Source organism: Pteropus vampyrus, unplaced genomic scaffold (genome assembly GCF_000151845.1).
Source record: "Pteropus vampyrus isolate Shadow unplaced genomic scaffold, Pvam_2.0 Scaffold41, whole genome shotgun sequence".
NCBI classification, from domain to species: domain Eukaryota; kingdom Metazoa; phylum Chordata; class Mammalia; order Chiroptera; family Pteropodidae; genus Pteropus; species Pteropus vampyrus.
This window is the reverse complement of record NW_011888822.1, coordinates 2,657,258-2,679,658: the sequence shown is the minus strand read 5'-3', so window position 1 is coordinate 2,679,658 and position 22,401 is coordinate 2,657,258. Positions and strand designations below refer to the sequence as shown.

Sequence of the window (22,401 nt, the reverse complement as noted above, 5' to 3'; positions counted from 1 at the left end):
ATCGTACTTGCTGAACTCTGGTTTAGAGCACAGTGAACACATACCTGGTACCCTTCCTTCTTAATACTTTCCTTGTCTTAAAGAATTCAGCATTAATACTCACAAGGCAGGTACTTCCATTATTCCATTTTACAAGGTGGAACCTCAGGGGCAGAGAGAGATGCAGCAATTTCTAAGGGATCACACAGCTCCCAAGTTGGAGAGCCAGAGTTCAAACACAAGACAAACTGAACTCTGAAGCATTGTCCCAGATTCCTTGCTCAGTAGTATTTCTAAGAATCGAATTTCAAAATTCCATTTCTTTAAAAGTCTTCCATAATGCAGGCTTAAAAAAACAAAAACTCATTCCAAAGTTCCAACTGCTTTCATGTGAACAAATGAGATTATTTTGCAGGCAAATAACATTAGTCTTTTGACTTTCGGCACCAAGAATGGCAAGGCCAGGAAAAAAAAAAAAAAAGATTCTTCGTGAGATTCATTTTCTCAAGGGAGGGGAAATCCTGGCCATCATCTTACCCTCAATGCCTTGACAAGCAGCTATTAGGCACTGGATGGGTGGGAGACTGAATAGACTCCATGATTGAAGGAGCTTAGAGACCACATACGCAAAACAGACAAAACTCCCTCAAAACGTATTAACTTATCTCTGCTCCATCTTCTTGCCGCTCAATTATAATGACACAAACTACTATTTTTGCCTAAGTTTATTTTTTCCAAAAGTCCCTTGTTCTAGGATTTGTCTTCTTCCAAAGTCTGTCCAAGGTATCTTTCAGAAACTTCAGCCAACAGAAAATTTATGTCAAGATCTTCCACCACAGGGATAATCACAACAGTGCTGGAGTGACGATGACAGAATATGGTCTTGTTAAGTATGTCTTCACTTGCCCCTTCAGTAGTCTGTATGATGAACCTCAATCAAGACTGAAAGATTCAGGTGGTGACCCTAGCAGAGAACAGAGCGAGAGAGGTTCTGGGACTAATAAGAGTCAGTGTGAAGTCACGAAGACCTCGGTTCAGGTCACCCAGCCACTGCCTGCTTTACTTGTCATTCTACATAATGGGGACCATGGCATTTGTATCTCAGAGGATTTCTGGAGGATTCAGTGGTGCCTGTCATGCTAATTAGACCCTCACCTGGAGCAAAACCAGAGTGAACCAGCACAGTAGCAGTGAAGGACCTTTGTCCTTAGTCCTGTCCCTAACAACCTACCCCTTGATTTCTGATTTCTTTTTTCTGAATTCCAAAAGGAGGTGCTGGCTTCCCAATTCATCTCTTAATGATACAATCCCAAAACAGCCACAGGTCTTTCTCTGGTCTGTAATCAATTTGGAGAGCGCAAACAGCCTGCCAGGGCTACTTATGGTAAAAAAGTTTATAAAATAGCGCTGCCGCTCCCCTCTTCGCTTCGTTGTGAGGCCATTTGGTACTTGATGTGTCCCAGAAGAAAGCTCTGTCTGAATCTCTTACTTTGTAATGCTCAATCATTGTCTTCTTTGATTGTGCAATTGAACACATGTGCAGAAGGCGCACAAAACACACACGTCCCATAGACAAATAATCCTAAAGTGAACCCTGGTGTGACCACGCAAAACAAAAGGGGCCCTTGCCACCCTCCCTGAGCCTGTCCCTCAGCATTTTCCCATCCTGCTCCCAAGAAGTAACCACCACCCTCTTTTTAAAAATAATCACTACTTTGCTATTCTTTTAGTTTAACCACCTACATGTGCACTACATATATAAGGTTTTCTCGTTTTTTGAACTTTAGATTGAGGAATATTCTATGTACTCTTTAGATTCTTGCTCTACTTCATGGATCTCAGAGGCACCCAGGCTATCGAGAGGCAGATTCTACTCCCTTTCAACAAGGGGAAATGTTCTATTGTATGACTACCCTATGATGTATTTATCCAGCTTCCTAATGACATGCATTTGCGGTATTTCTAGGTTTGGGCAGTTAGGAAAAGCAATGCCACAAACATTTTTGTACACTTCTCATGGTCCTCCTACATCTGAGTTGCTCTAGGGGACATATACAGGGGTAGGGCTACTGAATCAACTTGACTAAATATTGCCAAACTGTTTCCAGCAAAATATTAGAGTACCTGGCATTCATTTCCTGGCTAACATCTGACACTGTCAAAATTTTTAATATCTGATTATCTGGTACATGTTGTGAGATTATTTTTCAGCTTTGTGAATGTATTTACAAATAGTCAAATGCACAAATCTAAGGAGATTGGGTGGTAAATTTTTATATTATACCTATGTAATCATCCTCCATATCAAGATATATAATACTTTTATCACCAAAGAAAATTTCTTCATAGCATTTCTCATTCAATATACCCCTCCACCCCACTATTCTGACTCTTATCACTAGATCAGTTCTGCCTGTTCTTGAACTTTACATAAATGGAACCACACAGTACGTGTCCTTTTGTTTTTTGTGTAAATCAAGCAGTTAATTATTTTTAATTGCTGAGTAATATTCCACAGTATGAATATACTACAACCTGTGTATTTAGGCTTCCACTGGCGGACATTTGGGCTGTTTCCATTTTGGGTCCATAATCAACAAAGCTCCCGTGTACAAGACTTTTTGTGGACATTTCTCTTGGGTATCCACCTACATGTGGAATTGCTGGCTTGGAGGGTAAGGCATATGTGTAACTTTGGCAGAAATGGCCACATGGCTTTCGGAAAGGCTGAGCCATCTGCGTATCCACAGCAGTTGTCACAGAGTTCCAGGAGCACCAGGCCCTGGGGCTGGTTTCTTTTTACAGCATGTAACTGTGGCCAGTGATGCAAGAGCGGTTGTATAAGATAAAGCCTACCCACCGCTTTCTAAGGGATTCAGATTGCTCCTGGTCCAGAGTCTCTTCCGGGTTATTTTTGATTGTAGAAACCTCTCAATTATAGCAGGCGGGATATGGGAAAAAGAACAGATGAGGAGGCACCAACTCTTACCACCACATGAAAATGCTTGGCCAGGTAGTCGTTTTTCAAATTTACCACATTTCTTCCCTTTCTGCTACATGCCTCCATTGACTTGGGCTGTTCTATGACTTTGTCTGTAGATTTGGGGAGTTGATGATGAGTTTCCCAGGGCAGGAGAAAAAATGGGTGGAAAATATAGCAAAAATAAGCTTGGTGAATAAACTAGCCAGTTAGGGAAGCTACTCTGCAAAGGTACTTGTGATCTTCTCATAGTCTCAACTTTCACTGCAGAGCATTCACAACAAAAGCTTGCAAGAGCCCCTTTTTGTGACTAACAGAAGGGTGTTTTCAGGTGATAATTTATTGGTGCTTTCACTGATAGCTTTCTAAGAAGAGCCTGGGGAGGAAGGACCGGAAGAAGAGTCATCTCACTCTGACTGGTGTCTGAGGCAATTTCTAACTGTCCCCTTCACGAATCTCTCTGCTCACGAAGTGGTACATTCAGCGAAAGATGGAAGTGATGGCGAGGAGGGGAATAGGAAAGGAGGGACCAACAGTCAAAGCTCAACAACAAAACGATCACTACTAGCAAACTTCCTTTAAAAAAAAATGGGTCTTTCTTAAATAATCGACATGAGCGAATGGTTAGTGTTCCAACGCCTTCTGACAGTATTCTAGAATATGTACACAAAAGCCTGGTGGGTTTTCTTTGGGTGGCTACTATGAAAAGTAATAGAAAGTAGGTAATCCAAAAACTTGAGGGGAATAAAACGCTTTTTAAGTGGCATGGGATATAGTGTACACTTCTTGGCATTGGTCAGTTGGGTAAAACTACTTATAAGAGAAGGCCACATTTCTATACCGATTCACATACACTTTGTGCATGTAAGTTGTGGATACAAGTAAAATCGATTTTTTAAAAATCAGAATGGACTAAGTTCTTCGGAACCAATATTTTTATTTGGCTTGGCTACTTTCAAGGGCTGGTTTTTGTAGACAAAAAACACTGTAAGTAACTGAGTCAATGCAGTGAATAGGACTCACAATTTCTCCCTAAATTTTCCTCTCCTGTGGATATTGGTGGTATAAATAAAATATCTGATTAGATACATTTTAGTGCTTTCATCTATTAGCTCAATAGATAGGCAAGACCAGAATCAGTGGCGAATCACCTCTCTCTATTCTATTTGTATTTCTCCATGGCTCTCAAGTATGTAAAAATCACAATTTACACAGGAAAATGAATGTAAGAAACAGCACTTTATTTTGCCAAGAGGTTTCTAGGTATCTCTCCTCAGCATCAGAGAAACAATGTTGCCGAGCTCAGAGTCTCAAATATGCTACATCGCTCACCACCAGATATCATCACCTATACTGGTCCTACTGGAAATCCTACGTTCCCTTCTCTGCCTAGACAATCTCTATGCACTCTTTAGGTTTTAATGGTCACTCTGTCTGAGATGCCTTCTGTAAGCCTCCGAGTCTGAATTGAATCTGCTGCTCCCCATTCTATAATGTAATTACATGCTTAATCATGTCTCTCTCAAGTCTATAAACTCAGTGAGGGCCGGTCCATGTCTGCTGTGTTCTCTATGCCTAGCTTCATGGTATACTTAGATTAGGCACTTAATAGCCATGCACAAAAGGAACAAGCACTGCTCTAAGAACCTCTGAACATTTTAAAGGTAAGAAGACCAAAACATGATCAGGAAAATGTCTTTGGAAGGGTATGAACCTGCATGCCAGCTAGGGAGGTGCACCCGAGATCTCACAGACAAACTGCTGTGAGGAGCCTCGCCAGCTGACAGCCTGTAGCTGCTCTGCCTTCAGGACAACGACAGTGTTCACATGGACGTCACCCTGCTGGGATGCTCCCGCCAAAGAGACTACACATGGTGGGGAGCCAGGGCTGGGCCACTCCTGCCCAACATAAATCTCCTCTCATAGGCAGTTTTGACTCTGGGGTTCTCCAATGGCCTGGCCGAGACTTTCTTAGCGCTGCCTTCAGCCAGTCCTCCTGTCTCAACACTTGTCCCACCTACTCCTGCTTCCTCTCCTCTTCATTCTTCACAGGCAGTCCCTCCCTGCCAAAAAAAAAAAAAACTCTTCTGCACTTAAAATTCCATTTTGGGGTTTGCTTCACAGAAGACCCGAAAGACCAAATGCCAAGGATGGCTGGCTGGTGTGACCAAATTACTCATCCCCATTTTAGCTTAAGGTACATATAAGATTCTTCCTATTAATAAAACACTCACTATATGAGAAATTAATATTCTTAGATATGACTCCCAGAGCTGATAAAATAAAAGCCAATACTGAACTGTAACAAAAATCCATATTGATTTTTTTCTCTTTACACATCTCTACCATCATTCCCAAGCCAGAGATTCTGTGAAGGGCATGATTATTTATATCCCATCAAATTAACAGGTCATTCAAAGCCCTCACAGGGACCTTCAACAGAAAATGCTTCTAGTTCCAACTTCAAAAGTTTGTGGGGTTTTTTTTTGTTTGTTTTTTTGTTTTTTTTTTTAGCTACCTCAATGTTCATTCTCTTTTGGAAAAATGACAGAAGTGATGAGGTTTATCAAAATGGAAGTCAGCAACAGCTCAAGAACAGAAGGCAAAATCATGTTTCCAAGACATCACCCTACTCCTTTGTCTTCCCAAGCAAAGCAAAACCCTAGTTAGTGGCCTTTAGTGTTTTCCACCCTTGCTATGAGCTTAGAGAACAACGACCTTCTTGACAGAGGAAGCAGAAAGAGCAGATGCACAGGCTGGAAGCGGTAACACAATGGGCAGGCTGCATGAAGAGGGAGGCAGTATTTCACCTCCCTTCTATGTCCCTGAGGGCTGGCCTGTGTCTTAATCAATGTGGCAACCCTGTGAGTGCACAGAGTAGACATGTACCATTTTTGCTGAACAAGTTGGTGAACTTCTTTTGTAGGTAATTATTTTTTTAGGTCTCCTCTGAGTTTTCCATTAGAAGATAGGGTTAAAACCATATCCCTGCCACACCCCTACCAGTGGCAAGTAAAGTATCCCTACATATTACAGCCTTTTAATGGGCAATTGTGGCTAACAGGGAAGGATAACACGATTATGCCAGCACACAGCTCACGAACCAAATGATCACTATGCCGTGAGTTTACTGAGATGTGGGGATCTGAGAGCTAAAGGAAGCTTACTGCTTACCTTTAACATATGTAATCTCCTTCAACTATCACTGTAGAAATAAGAACACACTGATCTACTCGATTTCCATAGCTGGTGGGGTGCTTCCTCTCTGGATGAAGAATAGGTACTTGTTTTGAAGATTCTACAACTCTTTCCGGTGTATTTGTTTTAAAATAGAAAGAATAGTCTGGGGGAAGGAAGATCTATCCATCATCTCCTACATTTCAAACTCCAAAATTCATAATCTTCACTATGGACTGGAATTTCAAGAAGGAATTTAATCAATAGAGTGTTCAAGGAGATCTTTTGGGAAAGGAGCTCAGAATACACAAGATGTTGTCCACAACACTAGCTTTCTTAGCATTATAGAAGCTGCCCAGAGTACAGTGCAACTTCCCTACCCTCCAAAACCCCACTATTGTGACCAACATTGAAACACAAATGTACAGACAGAATCAGTTTTGACAAAGGTGTCTTGCTCCCTAGGGGAACTGTCAAAGGACCTACGTCCTAGCTTTGTGAGAGATCTGCTTCAGAGACACAAACCAAAGTTGAGAAGAAGCAAAGGAAACTTCCTACAACGAAAACCTTTACGGTGTGCTTCCAGTCACCCTTTTTCTCTACTGTCACTAAGTGTATTATTGTTACCTGCTGCATGACTTAACAGTTATAAGAGCAGAACAATTAATCCAAAATCCCACTTGCTTCAACTGAACACTGACAACTGGTTTTAGTTTCCCGGAGACAAAGGGAGGGAAGATGTTTGTTAAGCTCTGCAGAGTTAGCTAATGTCAAAAGACAATTCTCTCAGAAAGGTGTGAAGGCGTTTTATCACAGCCGTGGAGATGAAGGGGAGATTTATTATGGTTACTAATGCTATTTCTGTCAATGTCTTTGGAATTCTAATTAGATTATTAAAACTTTGCAAGTCATTACATTACATCTAGAATCCACCCCTCCCTGCAACAAGGGTACTTTTGAAATTAGAGGATCTTGATGTCATAGGTAATGATGTATTACCAATAATAAAGTTGCAGGAAAAATTCTCCAATAAAAACCAGTTGGGAAAGACAGAATCCATTTATCTTACTTTCTCTGCCAGTTTTATGCCTGAGGATAAGACGTCTGCTGCACAGAACAATGGCCTAGCATTTTCCATTCAAGTAGCTGATGATGCTTGCTCACATGCAGCCAAGTTTAATGACTTGTCACGGCTACTTAAATTTTTTCCCCTAAATCTGAGAGGCAAATCAAGAAATGTATAAATTAAAAGATACTTGAAAGAAGAATATTTTTTGAAGAGATATGAGAAGAGTGGCAAGTTCAACGCACATGAATGGTACATCTTTGGGCATTTTGATTTATAACATAGGCATTCGAAGTGGAACCTGAAAAGAAATAAATTGCTTACTGTTAACCCAGATCCATTTGTAGGTAATAAATGGGCGTGCTCTTACCGATCAAATAATGGCGCTAATGCCCTTCAACATCAGTGGATGAGAAATGAGTGTCACCCTCTGTCCTCTGCAAGATAACCCCATTTCTTCAGGTAGAGATCTTAGCCCTTCACCTCCCAGCAAAAGGAAGTGTATGTGGCTTACTTACCGTGATGTACGACACCCTTCAACCCATGGATAATAGGATCCAGTGCAGAATTGTCCCTTGGACTGACCTACATGTAAAGGAAACATGATTGGTTAAATCTATTCTGGCAACAGACACAACAGTCTCAGTTTAATCTTCTAAAGAGAAGGAGGGAAAAATAGATGTTATCTAGCAAGCTGCTTAGGTCTCACATATACCATGCCTCTTGCCAAACATAGGAGATTTATGACGTAATAAAATCAAGTGAGGAAGTCTAAATCAAAAGAGAGAACTTCTCAGAATGCATGAGAACAGGCGAGCAAAATTTTAAAAGCAATGGCAAGACTACACAGTCCTAGCAAAATTTTAAAAGCAATGGCAAGACTTTCTTCTTGCTTTGTTTTATTAAAAGTAGACCCTGATCGGCTAAAAAAAAAATCACTGAAAGTCATCAAAGAACAGTCCATCATTGACTGAATATTTCAAAACCTTACTGTGACTGTGTTTATTTCTCTTCCTTTTTAGAAAATGGATCTGTTCTGGGCCAGCCTACTCTTGTTCTAAGGACCCCAGTCTCTTGTGCCTTATCACATACTTATAAAGAGCATTTCTAGAGTCACTCAAAGGAGGAGAGAACAGAGGAGAGGAGAGGAGAGAGGAGGGCTGGAGAAGGGAGGAGAGCAGCTTGAAGATACAGTGTCTCCCACTTCCATTTCCTTCTGGGGTTTTTAATCTCCCCATAAGTCAAGCCTCTTTGACCTTGACCCTTACCCATTCTTTCTCTTAACTTTCTGATACTAATCAGCATAAATTCTCATTCTTGCCCTCTCTAGAAGATTAAAATTTCACCAGCACATTATAATTTGGGTTTTTAGGTACTTTTTTTAGACACATATTGAAATATTTACAAATGAAATGAGATGACTGAAATTTGCTTCAAAATAATCCAGCAATGAATAGGAGGGGAAACCAACAGGGTGTAGATGTAACAAGATTAATCAATCATTTATGACCTTGGGTGATGAGTATTGGATGGGTAATGATACAATTTTCTCTATTTGTGTTAAGTTTAACTTTTCCCAAATAATGAGTTTTTCAAAATCCATCATCTGTGGTCAGCACAGCTCCTGAGCTTTTTTTCAGGGATGGTATTTACATTTAATCTGCTTTTTAACAAAATGAAGTTGAGCTATCAACGAACCTTTCCATGTGTTGCAAGACCCAACCTGATGTTTACTAGTTAATCCAGAGTATTCCAAGGCCATCTTAGGTTAAATTTTCAGGTAACTGAAAAATTTCCACACTCCTTCCTTCTTTAGTCTCCCTGTTGGGTTTCCGGTTAGCAATCTGATAATAACCTGTACTTCATACATTTCTTTCTTCTGCCTCAGCATCTCCAGGTTAGAGCTGTGGTTCTCAAGTGAAGGCAATTTTACCTGTGTCCCACTCCCCACTCACACCCCTTTGGGGGACATTTGGCCATGTTAACAGACATGGCTGGTTGTCACGAGTAGGGGTGGAGAAGGAGGGGCTACAAGCATTAGGTGGGTAGAGACAGGGCTGCTGCTAAGCATCCCATAATGCCTAGAATAGCCCCCACAGCAAAGGATTATCTGGTTTAAGATAATGGTGCAGAAGTGGAGGTGGAGAAAGCTGCGTTAGATGCTCAGTTAGTAAAAAGTGATTACTACTAATGTCCAGAGCCCCAAGTGATAATTCAGACTCGAGGATCATAATGTATGGTGTTATGTTTATAGATTAATAAAATGATGTGGGATTTGGTCCTGCATTGTAAACACTACAGGCATGTGTGTGTGTGGCGGGGGGGGGGGAGTGGGAAGAATCAGTGATTAGGAACCCAGTGTATCAGATCACAATGGTGGAATTCTAAGAGTTGGCATGGGTGTACATCCAAATTGCCTAACAGAAAGCTCAAGCCAGAGTCCAACACACAAGTTTAAGCACAAAAAAACATTCTCCAAGGGCAAACAGCCTTGGAATATGCTAAAATTAAACAAAAAATCATATGCGTACCATAGCAAATAACTGATCACAAATTTTAAAACATGGTCAAAAATGCAATCACAGCTCAAAAATAAAGATAGAGTCTACCAGTAAATGAGGCCGAATTTCAAAAGTGACAGAAACAAGAGCCCAGAGAAACAGCCTATCTCAAACTTAAGTTACAGACAAAAAGATGGTCTCTCTTCTCCCTTCTCCAGATTGAGTTTGGTAGAGATATTAATGTCAGTTTAACTACCTGTAGTTATTCTAATATTTGTCGGAAATGGCAAAATGGCCACAAACTTCCTGCTACCCCTGTCACCTGCAGCTTTGCAATTTATTTTGCCACTCCTCCCGTCAAGAGTGCATATCAACTTCTTCACTCTTTGAAACTGGGCTTGACCACGTAACTTGCTTTGGTTAATGCGACATTAGCGAACATGATGCAGGGAGAAGCTTACATAGGATTTGAACACAAGTCCTGCGTAATTTTTGAAATCCTGAAACCACCAGGTGAACAATCCCAGGCTAGCACAGTGGAGGATGAACGACCATATGGAGCAGACACAGGCCGACCCAGCTGAGGTCGTTTCAGATCCACCAGCCTTCCAACTACCGTGGGTCCAATTAAGACCATCCAGCCTCAGATGAACCACCTTCAGTCCGCAGACACCAGTCAAATAGGCACCGACAGGAAGAACTGACCAGTCAATCAATGGAATCATAAAGTACTTAAATAATTTTTTTTTAGGTAATTGGGATCATCCATTCCAGAGCAAAATTTAGCTGTTAGAGAGTTTCTGTGAGTGTGTAGAAATGGAGGATGGGGGACAGGCTATGATATCAGTAATTTTCTTAACCAATACACTTTGCTCATGGTTTGTCTTAAAAGTTTCTTAGTGACATTCCATGTCACAAGACACAGCATTTGCTGTCAACCTGATCAATTCACGTGCTTCTCCAAAACTGTGTTACCCCTCCCTCTACCACGACAACATTTCACAGATGCTCTGATTTCCGATTCTATCTGCAAGGGAATGTTTTGTTGTCAGGGGAACCCTTTAATGCATTTAGTCTTATTTGATGATGTGAAAGCTCAATAAAAGTGTTCCTAATCCTCCATGACTTATACCCACAGATAACATTTGTAGCCCATGCAAGAAAAAAATAACCAGAAAACCTAATCTAAGTTCACTTTTTAATCACTTCTGACAATTTCTCTGAGTCTGATTACTCAGGCCTGGTCTTATTGGAGCTCAAGGGTCTGAACCCAGATTTGAAGCAAGCCCATAAATGAAAAGCCTTCTACAATGCCCATTCACCTCCATGGCCTTCTAGTGCTGGTTTATATTGCTGAGGTTGAGAAGATGGGTGAGGAGAAAGGAAGAGAAAAATGGAGATTACTGACTGGTCGAAGTAACTTAGTAATAATAGCAAGCTCGTTCTCTAGTTTATATCTCGGTTCCCAAACTCAGGGTGGGAATCCAAATAGCACGCTACTAAGTGGGTTTGTTCGGTGAGGCACAACCTTAATAGAAAAAACAAACGAACAAACAAAAAAACTCCCTTCCACTCACTGTTCTATCAATTGGCCACTTTAAAACAATTTATGGGCATAAGCTAAGCAATTCAGTCAGCTTTGAAATATGCTTACAATAAACAAGGCTGTTTTAAGCAACCTGTGTTTACAAATTCTGGTCTCTGTCCAGGGTATAGGAAGCAAAGAGATAGGGAAAAAATAGAATTCTGAGCCAGAGATGAACTCTTGGAGCTTCAATGTCCCCATCTGTAAAATGGAGATACAATCTTATAATGTTGTTATGAGGAATAATGTGGTTATAAGGCTGTTGGTCATGTTATGAAGGTCAGAGTATAATGCTGAGTACAAATGCATGTTCAACAGTGGTAGATATGATTGGGCAACAACTTGACCCAAATGCTCAAATCTAAATCAATGTCAGACAACAACATATGTATTCCTGAACTTCTCAACGTGCTTAGCTCTAAAAGTAATGCCTACTTGAGTTCGAGTTTCGAAAAAAATCCAAGTTATGTTTTATTTGACATCCGCTCAATTTCATAATATGCTACTCTTTTAAAAGCCACATGTGTGTTGCTGGCTCTTGAGATTTGCTTCCCTGAACTGTAAGATCAAAGGAGTAAAGCAGTAATACCGAGAAGGCAGCAATTGCACAAATGAGCTTAAAATGGACGAGAAGAAACGGTCACCCCCTTTCCCTGAAGAGTTTATGCTCTCATTGCAAAACTTAGCTTCTGGGCACTTCAGCTTTCATGGCATTAGTCATCTTCAAAAGGATGGCATACAAATGCGACATAGGGCCCTAAGTTAAAGCTTTTAAGTGTTTTTAGACATAACCAAAATACATATACTCATTAGTGATACAGGAAACCATGACACGTAGGTTTGGGAAAAAGGCTGAATTTATATAAATGCTGATAAAATCTAAACTTCGTAATTTTCTTTTCAAATAACAGCACACCATAAGGATTCAACCAACTATCAAATTAATAACCAAGTTATCAATAATCTCTAGAGATGTTTCTATAATCCAGGCTCTACTGGAGGGTCTGTATTTATTCATGCTTGAAGCAAAATGAAATAAAGGCAGTGAGGCCTCATTAGACTGCATGTGACTGAGTTCAGATATGTGTTGCCATTTACTTTTCCTGTCCACCGTGCCACTTGGCCCTTGACTTGGATCATAATAATATTCAATCTATCAAGTGCTGGCCATCTGCTAAATAGGATGGCTGAGACAACCTACTTGCCTTGAATCCGGCATTGCCAGCTGCTCCTATGGTCCTATAAACGTCACATCCAGCCAAAATCCTCTTGTGAGAAAAAAGATTTATGTCTGCCGAGGGTGAATGGCTACACCATTAACCACAGCTACATAGGAAAGTAACAAACAGCACGACTAGAGAGTCCACGGGGCCCTTCTGAATTGCAGAGCCGATGGCCTATCCTCGCTGATAGTTAGCAGATAACTCCGTATTCAGAAGCTAAAGTGTCTTATTACAACGAAGTTAGGCACTTTTCATCCGATCTGATTTCAGATCTGATTTTCCTCTCCTTCCATGGCTCTTACCTGAAGTGCCTTTGTAGCGAGGATGCTGCAACTTCTTTCATTCTGACTTCAACACCTATCATTTGCCAGATTTGGGTTCAAGTTGCTGTCAAGAATTCCCTGGCACAAACCATTTATATCTTGGATACTTTCCCACAACTATATTTCAGTTAGCCCTTACCCAGAGACAGAGCACACTCCAGATTCCTTTATTAACAAATTAAACACTTGTCAATAATTTAGGCAATGTGCCTATGTACAAGACAATAACAGCATCAAACCGCTAACCTCTGATCTATACTGAAAACATCATTCTTTTAATGAATTTCCTTTTTCATACAAATAAAAGCCTATTGTCTCACTGTTTCTAATATGCAAATTTCTTTTTTCCTTTTTGATGTCCCAACAACGTTTTCTATTCTCTCCCAACTGTCTCTTCCTCAACGAGATGACAAAAAGCAGAATCAGAGGTGCTGGTACATTAAGCATCCCATACTGCCTGGAATAAAGCCAGAGAGGAAAACAGAGGTGCAGTTTAGAGTATGGCATGGCCAAAGAAAAAGGGGCTCTGCAGAGCTGTAGGGCTCTCCATGAAAGGAAGGATTTCAGTCTCCTAATCAGCTAAAGGCAAGAAACTGAGAGTAACCTCCTGGCCAGGGGCCTTGGTTTAGCTTTGAATAATGAATTTTCAGCATCATGCTTTTAGCCTAATCTCATAGATGTGCAAAACATGACACAGGCATCTCACAGGAGAAGAGCTCCTCTCAGAGGGGCAGGCTGTGGCCCCCTGTCATCATCCATTTTCCAGCACTTTACAGCACACACTCCTGGGGCTGGTTTCCACCCACAGATGAGAAAACTCTGAACTCCTCAGCTATGGGATAGGATTAATATGAAAAGGCAACACAATTATAAATGCTAATAGGATTCACCCTCCCCCCTTCAAACTGAGCCTAAGCACTGACACGCTTACTTACTGTTAATTTATAATATTAGTGGAAAATAGTCAATTCACGAGCTATTCATCTCAAGAGAATTGAGGTTCATGGTCAGAGAAGGCCACGGAGGAAATGAATTGAATGCTCTTGGTCTACTTAAAGTGACCATTCCCTATCCCTCTAACCCCCACCTCTCCAGAGTATTTATTATTTAATTGTCAGACTTGGCTTAGAGAAGCCTATTACTGGGAACACACACACACACACACACACACACACACACACACACACACACACACAGAGCAGGGTGACAGTGAGGCCCAGTAGCAAATCGGCACGACTGCAGATCTTGCCAGCAGCAGGCTTGCCTATTGTCAATACAGGCAACTTCTCATTTTCAGCAGGATCAAACTGTCCTGGACTGGGTATGCAATGCCATTTCCTCTGGCTTTGGACTCACTCAACACTCAATTTCAAAGCCAAAGCAGAAGAGAGGGAGGGAGTAGGCAGGTTGGGGCACCTGGCAAATGAAACTTTCACAGGGGCCCGCATAGTGATTTTTGTCCTTTGTCTTTTTAATGCATTGTGTTTCAGAGCCAAGAAGGTAGTGGGGGAAGCCTTTACAACAGTTCAAGACAGAGTCCCAGAACCTACCTGTCCTACTCCTGCCAGTCTACTCAAAGTAAAGGTTGCTCCTGAATTGAAAAGAAGCAAAAAAAAAAAAATAATAATAATTCAGCCTAGCAAAATACAACCTAGAGTCTTAAGCTACAGAGCAAACCACTTCACACAGATATTGTCATGACCTTTGAATTAAAAAAAAAAAAAAAAAGTATGCGATCTGGGGACGCCTGGGGCACGGGAAGCTTATTTCAGGTTCAGAGACTAGCCTGCAAGTGTCTCTCAATTCAGTGTGGCAATGCTAGACAACTTTGACTTTCTATCGTTAATAATCTGGCCATGCACTGAAAAGTCCCAACAATATCAAAGGCTTAGGGGAGAAAGCAGAGCTGACTCTTTCCACACGTAGCAAGTGACTTCAACCAAAACACATTAGACGTGAACTCTCGCCCTTGCTTTATCGTTCCCCTGAAGCGAAAAGCTGCTCAGGGCACTCCATTTACAAAAGATTCAGAATCCAAAAAGCACTGTGTGGGGACTGCTTTAAATCTCTACCATGTATGCAGAAAGAAAAATATAAGAGACAAGGTATATAGGATCAAAGGGGTCACCAGACTGTTCCTTCTCTTGAAAAATTTTTTCCTTAGCAGTAGGTAAGGTCATCACTTTGGATATAACTAAAGTTTAGTAACCAAGCATCCAAATGGCATTATAAGGGATGGGGCAAGACTGTGTAAGTATCATGTAGGTATTAAAATATTAAAACAACTTTGCTTTTCTTATGGTTGTATAAAAAGATGACAGGGAAAAAATGGTATGGTGTCCTTAGTCCGAATCAAAAACCTAGCTCTTATATTCATTCACTCAACCAATATGCACTGAGTGCGCCTACTGCACGTGGTGGTGGGCTGGCTCTAAGAAGGTTCCCGGTGATCCCTGACTTCACGTATTCTAGCCCTTGTGTAATCTCCTCCTTTGGGGGTGGGCTGACCTAGTGGCTTCCTTTTAGCCAGTGGCATGTGGCAAAGGCAAAAGGAAATCACTTCTGTGATTAGGTTACAAGAAATTCTAACCTCCATCTTGCTAGCAGACTCTCACTGCCTACTCGGCTTGCGCACCTTGATGAAATGAACGGTCATGATAGAGAAGCCCGTACGGTAAGGGAAATTGAAGTCTCTGAGGAACTGAATTCTGCCAACAACTGAGTGAGCATGGAAATGGATCCTTCCCCATCTGAACTTTCAGATGAGACTCCAGCCCTGGCTAACACCTTGATTGCAACCTCATGAGAAATCATGAAGCAGAGGACCTACAGAATCTGTGAGATGGTAAATGTGTGTTGTTTTAGCTGTGAAGCTTGCAGCAATTTGTTACACAGCAATAGATAACTACATGCCAAGAACTGGGTGCTGGGATATGACACTGAACAAATCACAGTGCTGTTCTTCTTTACAGAGCTGAGAGTGCAGTTTTAGCTCCCACAGAGGATGAAAGCCCTGGTTTCCACTGAGACTACACATCACAATTTTCCTCACACTGGTGTGTCAGCTATTAAAAGCCAGTTCCCATCCTTCTGAATAAATTCTTAACCCTCACAGACCTGAGCTGCTATGGTACAGCACAACTTCTAGAGTTTGAGGGAAAACGATATGTTTAGAACCTAAGCTCCAACCAGGAAAAGGCAAAAGTAATGAGCAAAGCCCCAATGATGCAAATAAACATGGATAATTCTGGGACAAAGAGTTTTCAGTGGCTTTTATGTTTAAACAAACATAGAAAACCAATAAATATCAGCATCAAACCTAAGGCCTTTTTAATGACAGCTGTTCCAGGGCAGGGTGCATAGCAAAATGCACTGGCGTGACCAGCTGTTACTTCTAATTTATAGCAACCAAGCTAAGTGCAAACTAATTACACACTCCAACGCTTTATTTTTTGGAGGGGGTATTTCTATTTTGTGCTTCCTTTGGAACACTGAATGATTACATCCATACATTTCTCTCTGAAGATTGATTAAGTATCAGTCCACTCTTCTAGGCAATACCTCACAGGGCACTCCCTATTCCAAACCAGGCATGCATGTGAGGGCTTTGATGCCTGATACTATGAGAACTTCTGCTCTCTCTCACCGTACTCTGAAATCAACCTGTTAAGTCATCTAAACATACTATGTCATCCACCGACAAACCAGAGAAAATTGTTTTCACTAGACATTGTTAAAACTGCTGGAGTGTCTGATTTAAGAGCCTTAGGTAAGCAATGTTTGGGGAGGGGGGGGATGCAAAAAAAGATTATCTAAGTGGACAAATGTCTTCAAATCCACAAATTAGGGAGATTCCTCTCAAGTAAGTGGTAGTCTAAACAAACGCCAGCCCCATCTTAGGAAGGACACAGATTAATGCTAACTGAATGGTTTGGTTTTGTATTTAAAATGCACCTGAGTTCAACAGAGGATAAAATTAAATGGCAACGAAGAAAGACAAAAATCTTTCCCAACAGGCCTTGATTGATAGAATGTGCCATGTGTAGCGGAACAAAATGGAAAACCAGAAAGTTTGTTCCCAGCAATCATTGCCTCACTGGGCCAACTTTCTCTCCTTTGAGAAAATAATATGATTTATTCAAAGAGCATGTAGTCTACTAACTCATGCTCAGGATCTTTCAATTCCTTTAGCAGCTCAGTTGGAAAAAATGGCCCCAGTGAGGGAGGTATAGGTAACGCTTAAGTAGGAAGAAACATATTTTATAAAAACGGCCTTAGACAATAACTGAGAATAAGGCATTCCTTAGAAAACAATGCGGATGGATCTCCTGTAGTTCAATGTGATGGGCTCATTTTGAATAGCAACTTGAGTCCATAAGGCTGGTGTAGTGGTTAAGTACGGAGTATATGAAACTGGGCTGGTAAACCCAGGTAAAAAACCTCTTCCACGTAACAGCTGTGTGATGACGCGGAGGTTCATTACAATCTTGCTGTGCCTCAATTTCCTCATCTGTAAAATAGAGATTACTCCCCCATAGCCTCATAGGGTCATTAATAAGATTAAATGAATGTTAGCACAGTGCCTAAAACATCCAAGAGAGCACAGTGCCTAAAACATCCAAGAGTCTTTTTAAAAATTTAGCTATAGTCACTCTTTTCACAAAGAGTGTGCCAAACGGGCACACGCAGACACACAAATATACAAAAATAACTCGACTTCCGGATATAGACAGACCAATAGCTTTGGGATCCCAAGCTAAAGTCAACCAATCATGAGACCTCCTCCTGCACCCCAATCTTTTATTTTCCATCTTTCATTTCAATAAAGTGGTACTATCTTTCAACTCAGTAGACCACGCTCCAAACCAAGGAATTATTTTGATTCCTCCTTTTCTTGACACACCCACGTGTGATACATCAGACATTCTGAAAGACTCTACCTTCTAAACATAACTCATATCTGTCCACAGCCTCTCTCCAACTCCTCCATTCTAACCCTAACCTAAACCACCACCATCTTAAACCTAAACAACATCCAACAGCCTTACCTAACTGGTTTCCCTGCTTTCTCTATGACCTTCCACTACCTACTCTACACAGTAATTACACAAGTGATTCAGCCCCTGGCTGTCCACTGCCACCGGAATCGCCTTTAACCAGCTTTAAAAGAACAAAGAAAGCACACAACAATGACAAAACGCTCTTCTGACTGACCAGGGTGTGGCCTGGGCATCTGGATGTTTAAAAGCTCCCTAGGTGGTTCTGAGTGTGAGAGTCACTCAGTTAGAATAATCTTTCAATAATTAAGTTAAACACCAGCTCTCCAAGGTCTGGGCCCAGGTAACCTGCATATTCTTCTTGCCATGATTCCCAAGGTCCACTACAGTCCAGCCCCAGGGGCCTCCTTCTTCTTTTCAAATGTTCTGAGCATTTCACTATCTCCAGGCCTCTGCTCAGCTTCCCCAGTACCTAGAATGCTCCTCGCTCAGCAATTTGCAGGGCAGATTCTCATTCTTCAGATCTCTGCTAAACAGGATGCCGGCAAGGAGCCTTCTCTGACCACGCATCCAAACTGGCCCATTCTAAATATGTGCCAGCTTACCACTCTGTTTAGTTCCCTCCCAGGACTAACTTCTGCCTGTCAATACCTGAAGCTCAGGGTATAGCCCAGGTGGTTGGTGCATCTAAAGTAAATCCAGGCTGGAAGGTCCTCAAATTTTAAGTAGGTCAGAGGTCCGCATGCCCTCCAGTGTCACCCGGGCACCAACCATAATATACCCTCTCTCACAGCACTTACGATACTTCCCTTTACTTGCCTGCTTTTAACACCTACCTCTCTGACCGGGCCCTCAGCTTCCTGAAGGCAGGGATCATATTTTAACTTGATTTTATATTTCCAGTTCCACCTTAGTGCCAGCATAGAACAGACACTAATGAATGTTTTCTGGAAAGAAAAACAGGTGGCTTTTAAAGAAGTGAAAAAGAGGAAAGCAATAAGGGAGAAAGATGATAAAAGAAAACTTTAACCAGAGGATCTAGAGAATTGAAAGAATACTGGGTTTTATGTACAGAGAATCTGATTCAATTCCTGGCTGTGTATTGGCTGTGAGACCTGAGGTAAGTGACTTAATCCTTCTGGGCAACTGTATGATGATGCCTACCTCCTGGATAAGACCTGCACAGGTAAAATGAAAAGATGTGTGTGACAATAAGCATTATATTCCACAGCATACAGACCAGAGAATTATTACCCTGAGGTGAGCTTTAGTTTTATTTTCTTTCGATTAACAACTGAAAAGCGGTATGGAAAAAAAAAAAAAAATCTGGAGGGAAAGGCAAAGAAAAAAAAAAACACAAAAAAACAGTAATGAAGACTGAAGACCGCTCAGGCAAGTTTCTTGCTTTTTGTTCCAAATTGATTAAACGCATGGTTTTCAAAGTCATGCTGTCTTGCTTCGAATCAAAGTTCCGCCACTGACTATGTGTGACAGGGGTCGGGAAACTATGGCCATTGAGATAATCCCGCCCACTGACGTTGTAAATAAAATTTTATTGGAACACAGTGATGCCCATTGGTTTACATGCTGTCTGTGGCTGCTTTTGCCCTATAACAATAGAGGTGAGCAGTTGGGACAGAAACCTCATGGCCTGCAAAGCCAAAAGTATTTACTATCTAGCACCTTAGAGAGAAAATTTGCCAATCCCAGTTTTAAGCAAACAAATTACTTAACATCCCTACACCTCAATTTCCTCAATCTATAAAATGGAGGTTCTAACAAAATTTCCCTCACAGAGTTATTGAGAATGTCAAATGAAATAATCCACATAAAATACTTATCAAAGTACCAGGCAAATATGGCAAATTCAATAAATGTTGATTAAATATTTTTTGTTAAATTATCAGTGCTAAACTCCACCTGTTCATCCGTCTACCCATTCATTAATCCATTCACTAACTCATACATTCAACAGATATTTACTAAGCACCTGCAAGTGTCAATGATTGAACCAGGATATATTTTACTGCAGATATATCTATTCGATGAACAAAAGCTAAAAGAAAAAAAGAAAATGAAATATTCCTGCCCAAAGTGCTCAAAGCCTATGGGCTATGTAATACCGACATGAGTATTAGTAGATATAATATTAGCGCGATGTCAACCAGACTTTGGGTTTGCTTTTATTTGCAGACTAATAGGAAACCCAGTACCTTTCCCACAATAAGCCTTGAAAAATTTGGGGGAAATAGTTGTTTGATTAGTGGTTATTACAAAGGGTCCAGCTACCAAGCAGGGAGGCTTCCGATGATGGCACAGAAACTACCCTAGTTTTATGGCATGGTAAATGAACTGTGTCTATCTGTAAATGTCACATGATGATCACCCAAAATTTAGAAACAGCTTTTCATAGGTGGTATATTAGTCAGATCTTGGTATCACTGCAAAAGTAATTCAAAAAGGCTAAGAGCACTGGGAAATGTGAGAGTTGTTTTAGAATGTTAGATCTGCAAAGTTCTCACTGTTATACAAGGTGCAGTGAAATAATTCTCTTGATAGAACAGTATGGAGAATGAGCTACATAAAGCAGTTTGTTAGCCTGTTTGGAGAGGTCCGCTTTAGGTTCTCAAACTTTATTATAATTTCAGAGAAAACCTTTGTAAAATGTATTTCATGCTTTATTGCCTCCTCAAACATAATCTAAGCCTCGGTAAATGACTAAAGCTGATCCTTTTTGATAATAATTGGGTGACCAGTTTCTAATAAAGCCAAAGTCTCAGGATGTATGCCCCCATGCTAAATGTCACTAGAAGGTAGAGCCCTGGAGAGTTCTCTTGTGAATGTGGCGTGTATACTTCACTGTATGGATGGAGTGACATATAAATTTATTCCTCTGAACCTTCAAAATTATTTCTAAATTACTGCCTGTGAATTACCTTCTCAAGGTTGTCAGGTAACTGGCTCACATGTAAGTTGGGTGCCAATAAGAAGTTTCATTAAGCATCAACTCTAAGATGCAGAGATCCTTAGATTAAAAAGACGCTTCTCCCATAGACACTGAGGCCCTGGATGAATTTTGTGGTGTGATTTACTCTTTCTATTAACTTTTAATTTAGGTATAATATAAAATCTTAAGGAAACAGCTGAATAAACTTTCACAGATGTAACCTCAGTCCAGATGAAGACGCACATTTTCAGTACCCAGAAGCCTCCTTTATGACCCATCCTGCCCTCAGTCTATACCACCATATATAATTAGCGAAATCATTAATTACAATGGTATCATTAATCATATACCAGTCTCCTATATTGTCTGCTTTCACTTATCATTGTATCTGTGAGAGTCATCCATGTTTCAGGTAGCAGTGGTTTGTTCTTTTTTATTGCTATAGGGAATCTCATCATATGAAAACACCGTGATTCATTTATCCACTGATTTGCTGTCTTAGTGGGAAATTATTTCTCTTTCTGTCATATGAACCATCACCAATGTTAACAGAAAGTTTTCAGCCAATAAAGTACATGAGAGTGGGTGCAATGTTTCAGGAATATAGGGAGCATAGAAATGATATTGAATTTGAACTTTATTCAAATGGTACCAAAAGGCACGAGCGATTCTGTGATAGGTTTTCAATCTGTTCCATGACCGGTCAACAGAGCATAATGATCAAGTGCAAGGACTTTAAGAGTCAGGCAGATCTTCAGGTTTGTGTTCTAGCTCCTGTGCTGACTTTAGGCAAGTCACTTACCTCCTTGAAATTCAATTCCCTCAACTTTGAAATAAAGATAGCAGCAATAACCTCTTATAACTGTCATGAAAACTGATAAAATAATCCATTCATTGAATAATAAGTACTCCCAAAATAGCAGTTATTACTATATTCTAATACTATAATATATACAATACGATATACTGGGAAAACTGCTTTCGATATATGTAAACCATGATTGGCTAATTAAAAACATCATAGTAAGCTTATTTGTGAAAATCCCTCTTACTTACATTCTCTCTCACTATTAGAATGTGCCTTGGATTCAATCAATACTGAGCCTGGTACAGTTACACTCTATATAATCTATGCTGGAATTCTTGTATAATAAAGGGAAATTAATAATACTGGCTTCAAGCACATATATAAGTGACATATTAATTCTCTTTTTTGGGCTTAGCTGTCAGTGAAGAGCAAACGTGAGTTTCATAGTTTTTCCTTCATTATCAATCACTTTTTACAGAGTAGTAACCTAACTGCTCATATCCCCAACCCCTTGAAAATCCGTTGGTATTATTCAAAACTACAGAACCAAATTTTAGTTATGGATATGTGCCCAAGCTAAATATTCTTTTTAATTTCCCAAGGGAAAGGGAAATTTTCGTTTGTGATTTTAAGTCATTCGTATTAGTGTTGAGAAGATAAACCAATAGGAGGTTTATCTATGAATTTCAGATATCTGTATACCACCTCCAGTGAAACCAGAAGAAGATGAAAATCCGGTCTGGTTGAAAGTCAGGCCACTAGGGTACAGAATAATCAGGAGGTAGGATGATAAGAGAGAGACAAATGTGATGATA

At 40.5% G+C, this 22,401-nt stretch overlaps 1 protein-coding gene across 1 annotated transcript in view; it reads right to left on the bottom strand.

Moving 5' to 3' along the window:
• PTPRG (protein tyrosine phosphatase, receptor type G) overlaps positions 1-22,401 on the bottom strand; it is a 650,284-nt gene that overhangs the window by 139,228 nt on the left and 488,655 nt on the right. Inside the window, exon 7 of the mRNA XM_023529707.1 lies at positions 7,721-7,787. Coding sequence (XP_023385475.1) covers positions 7,721-7,787 — 67 coding nt within the window. The remainder of the gene's footprint in view (positions 1-7,720; positions 7,788-22,401) is intronic.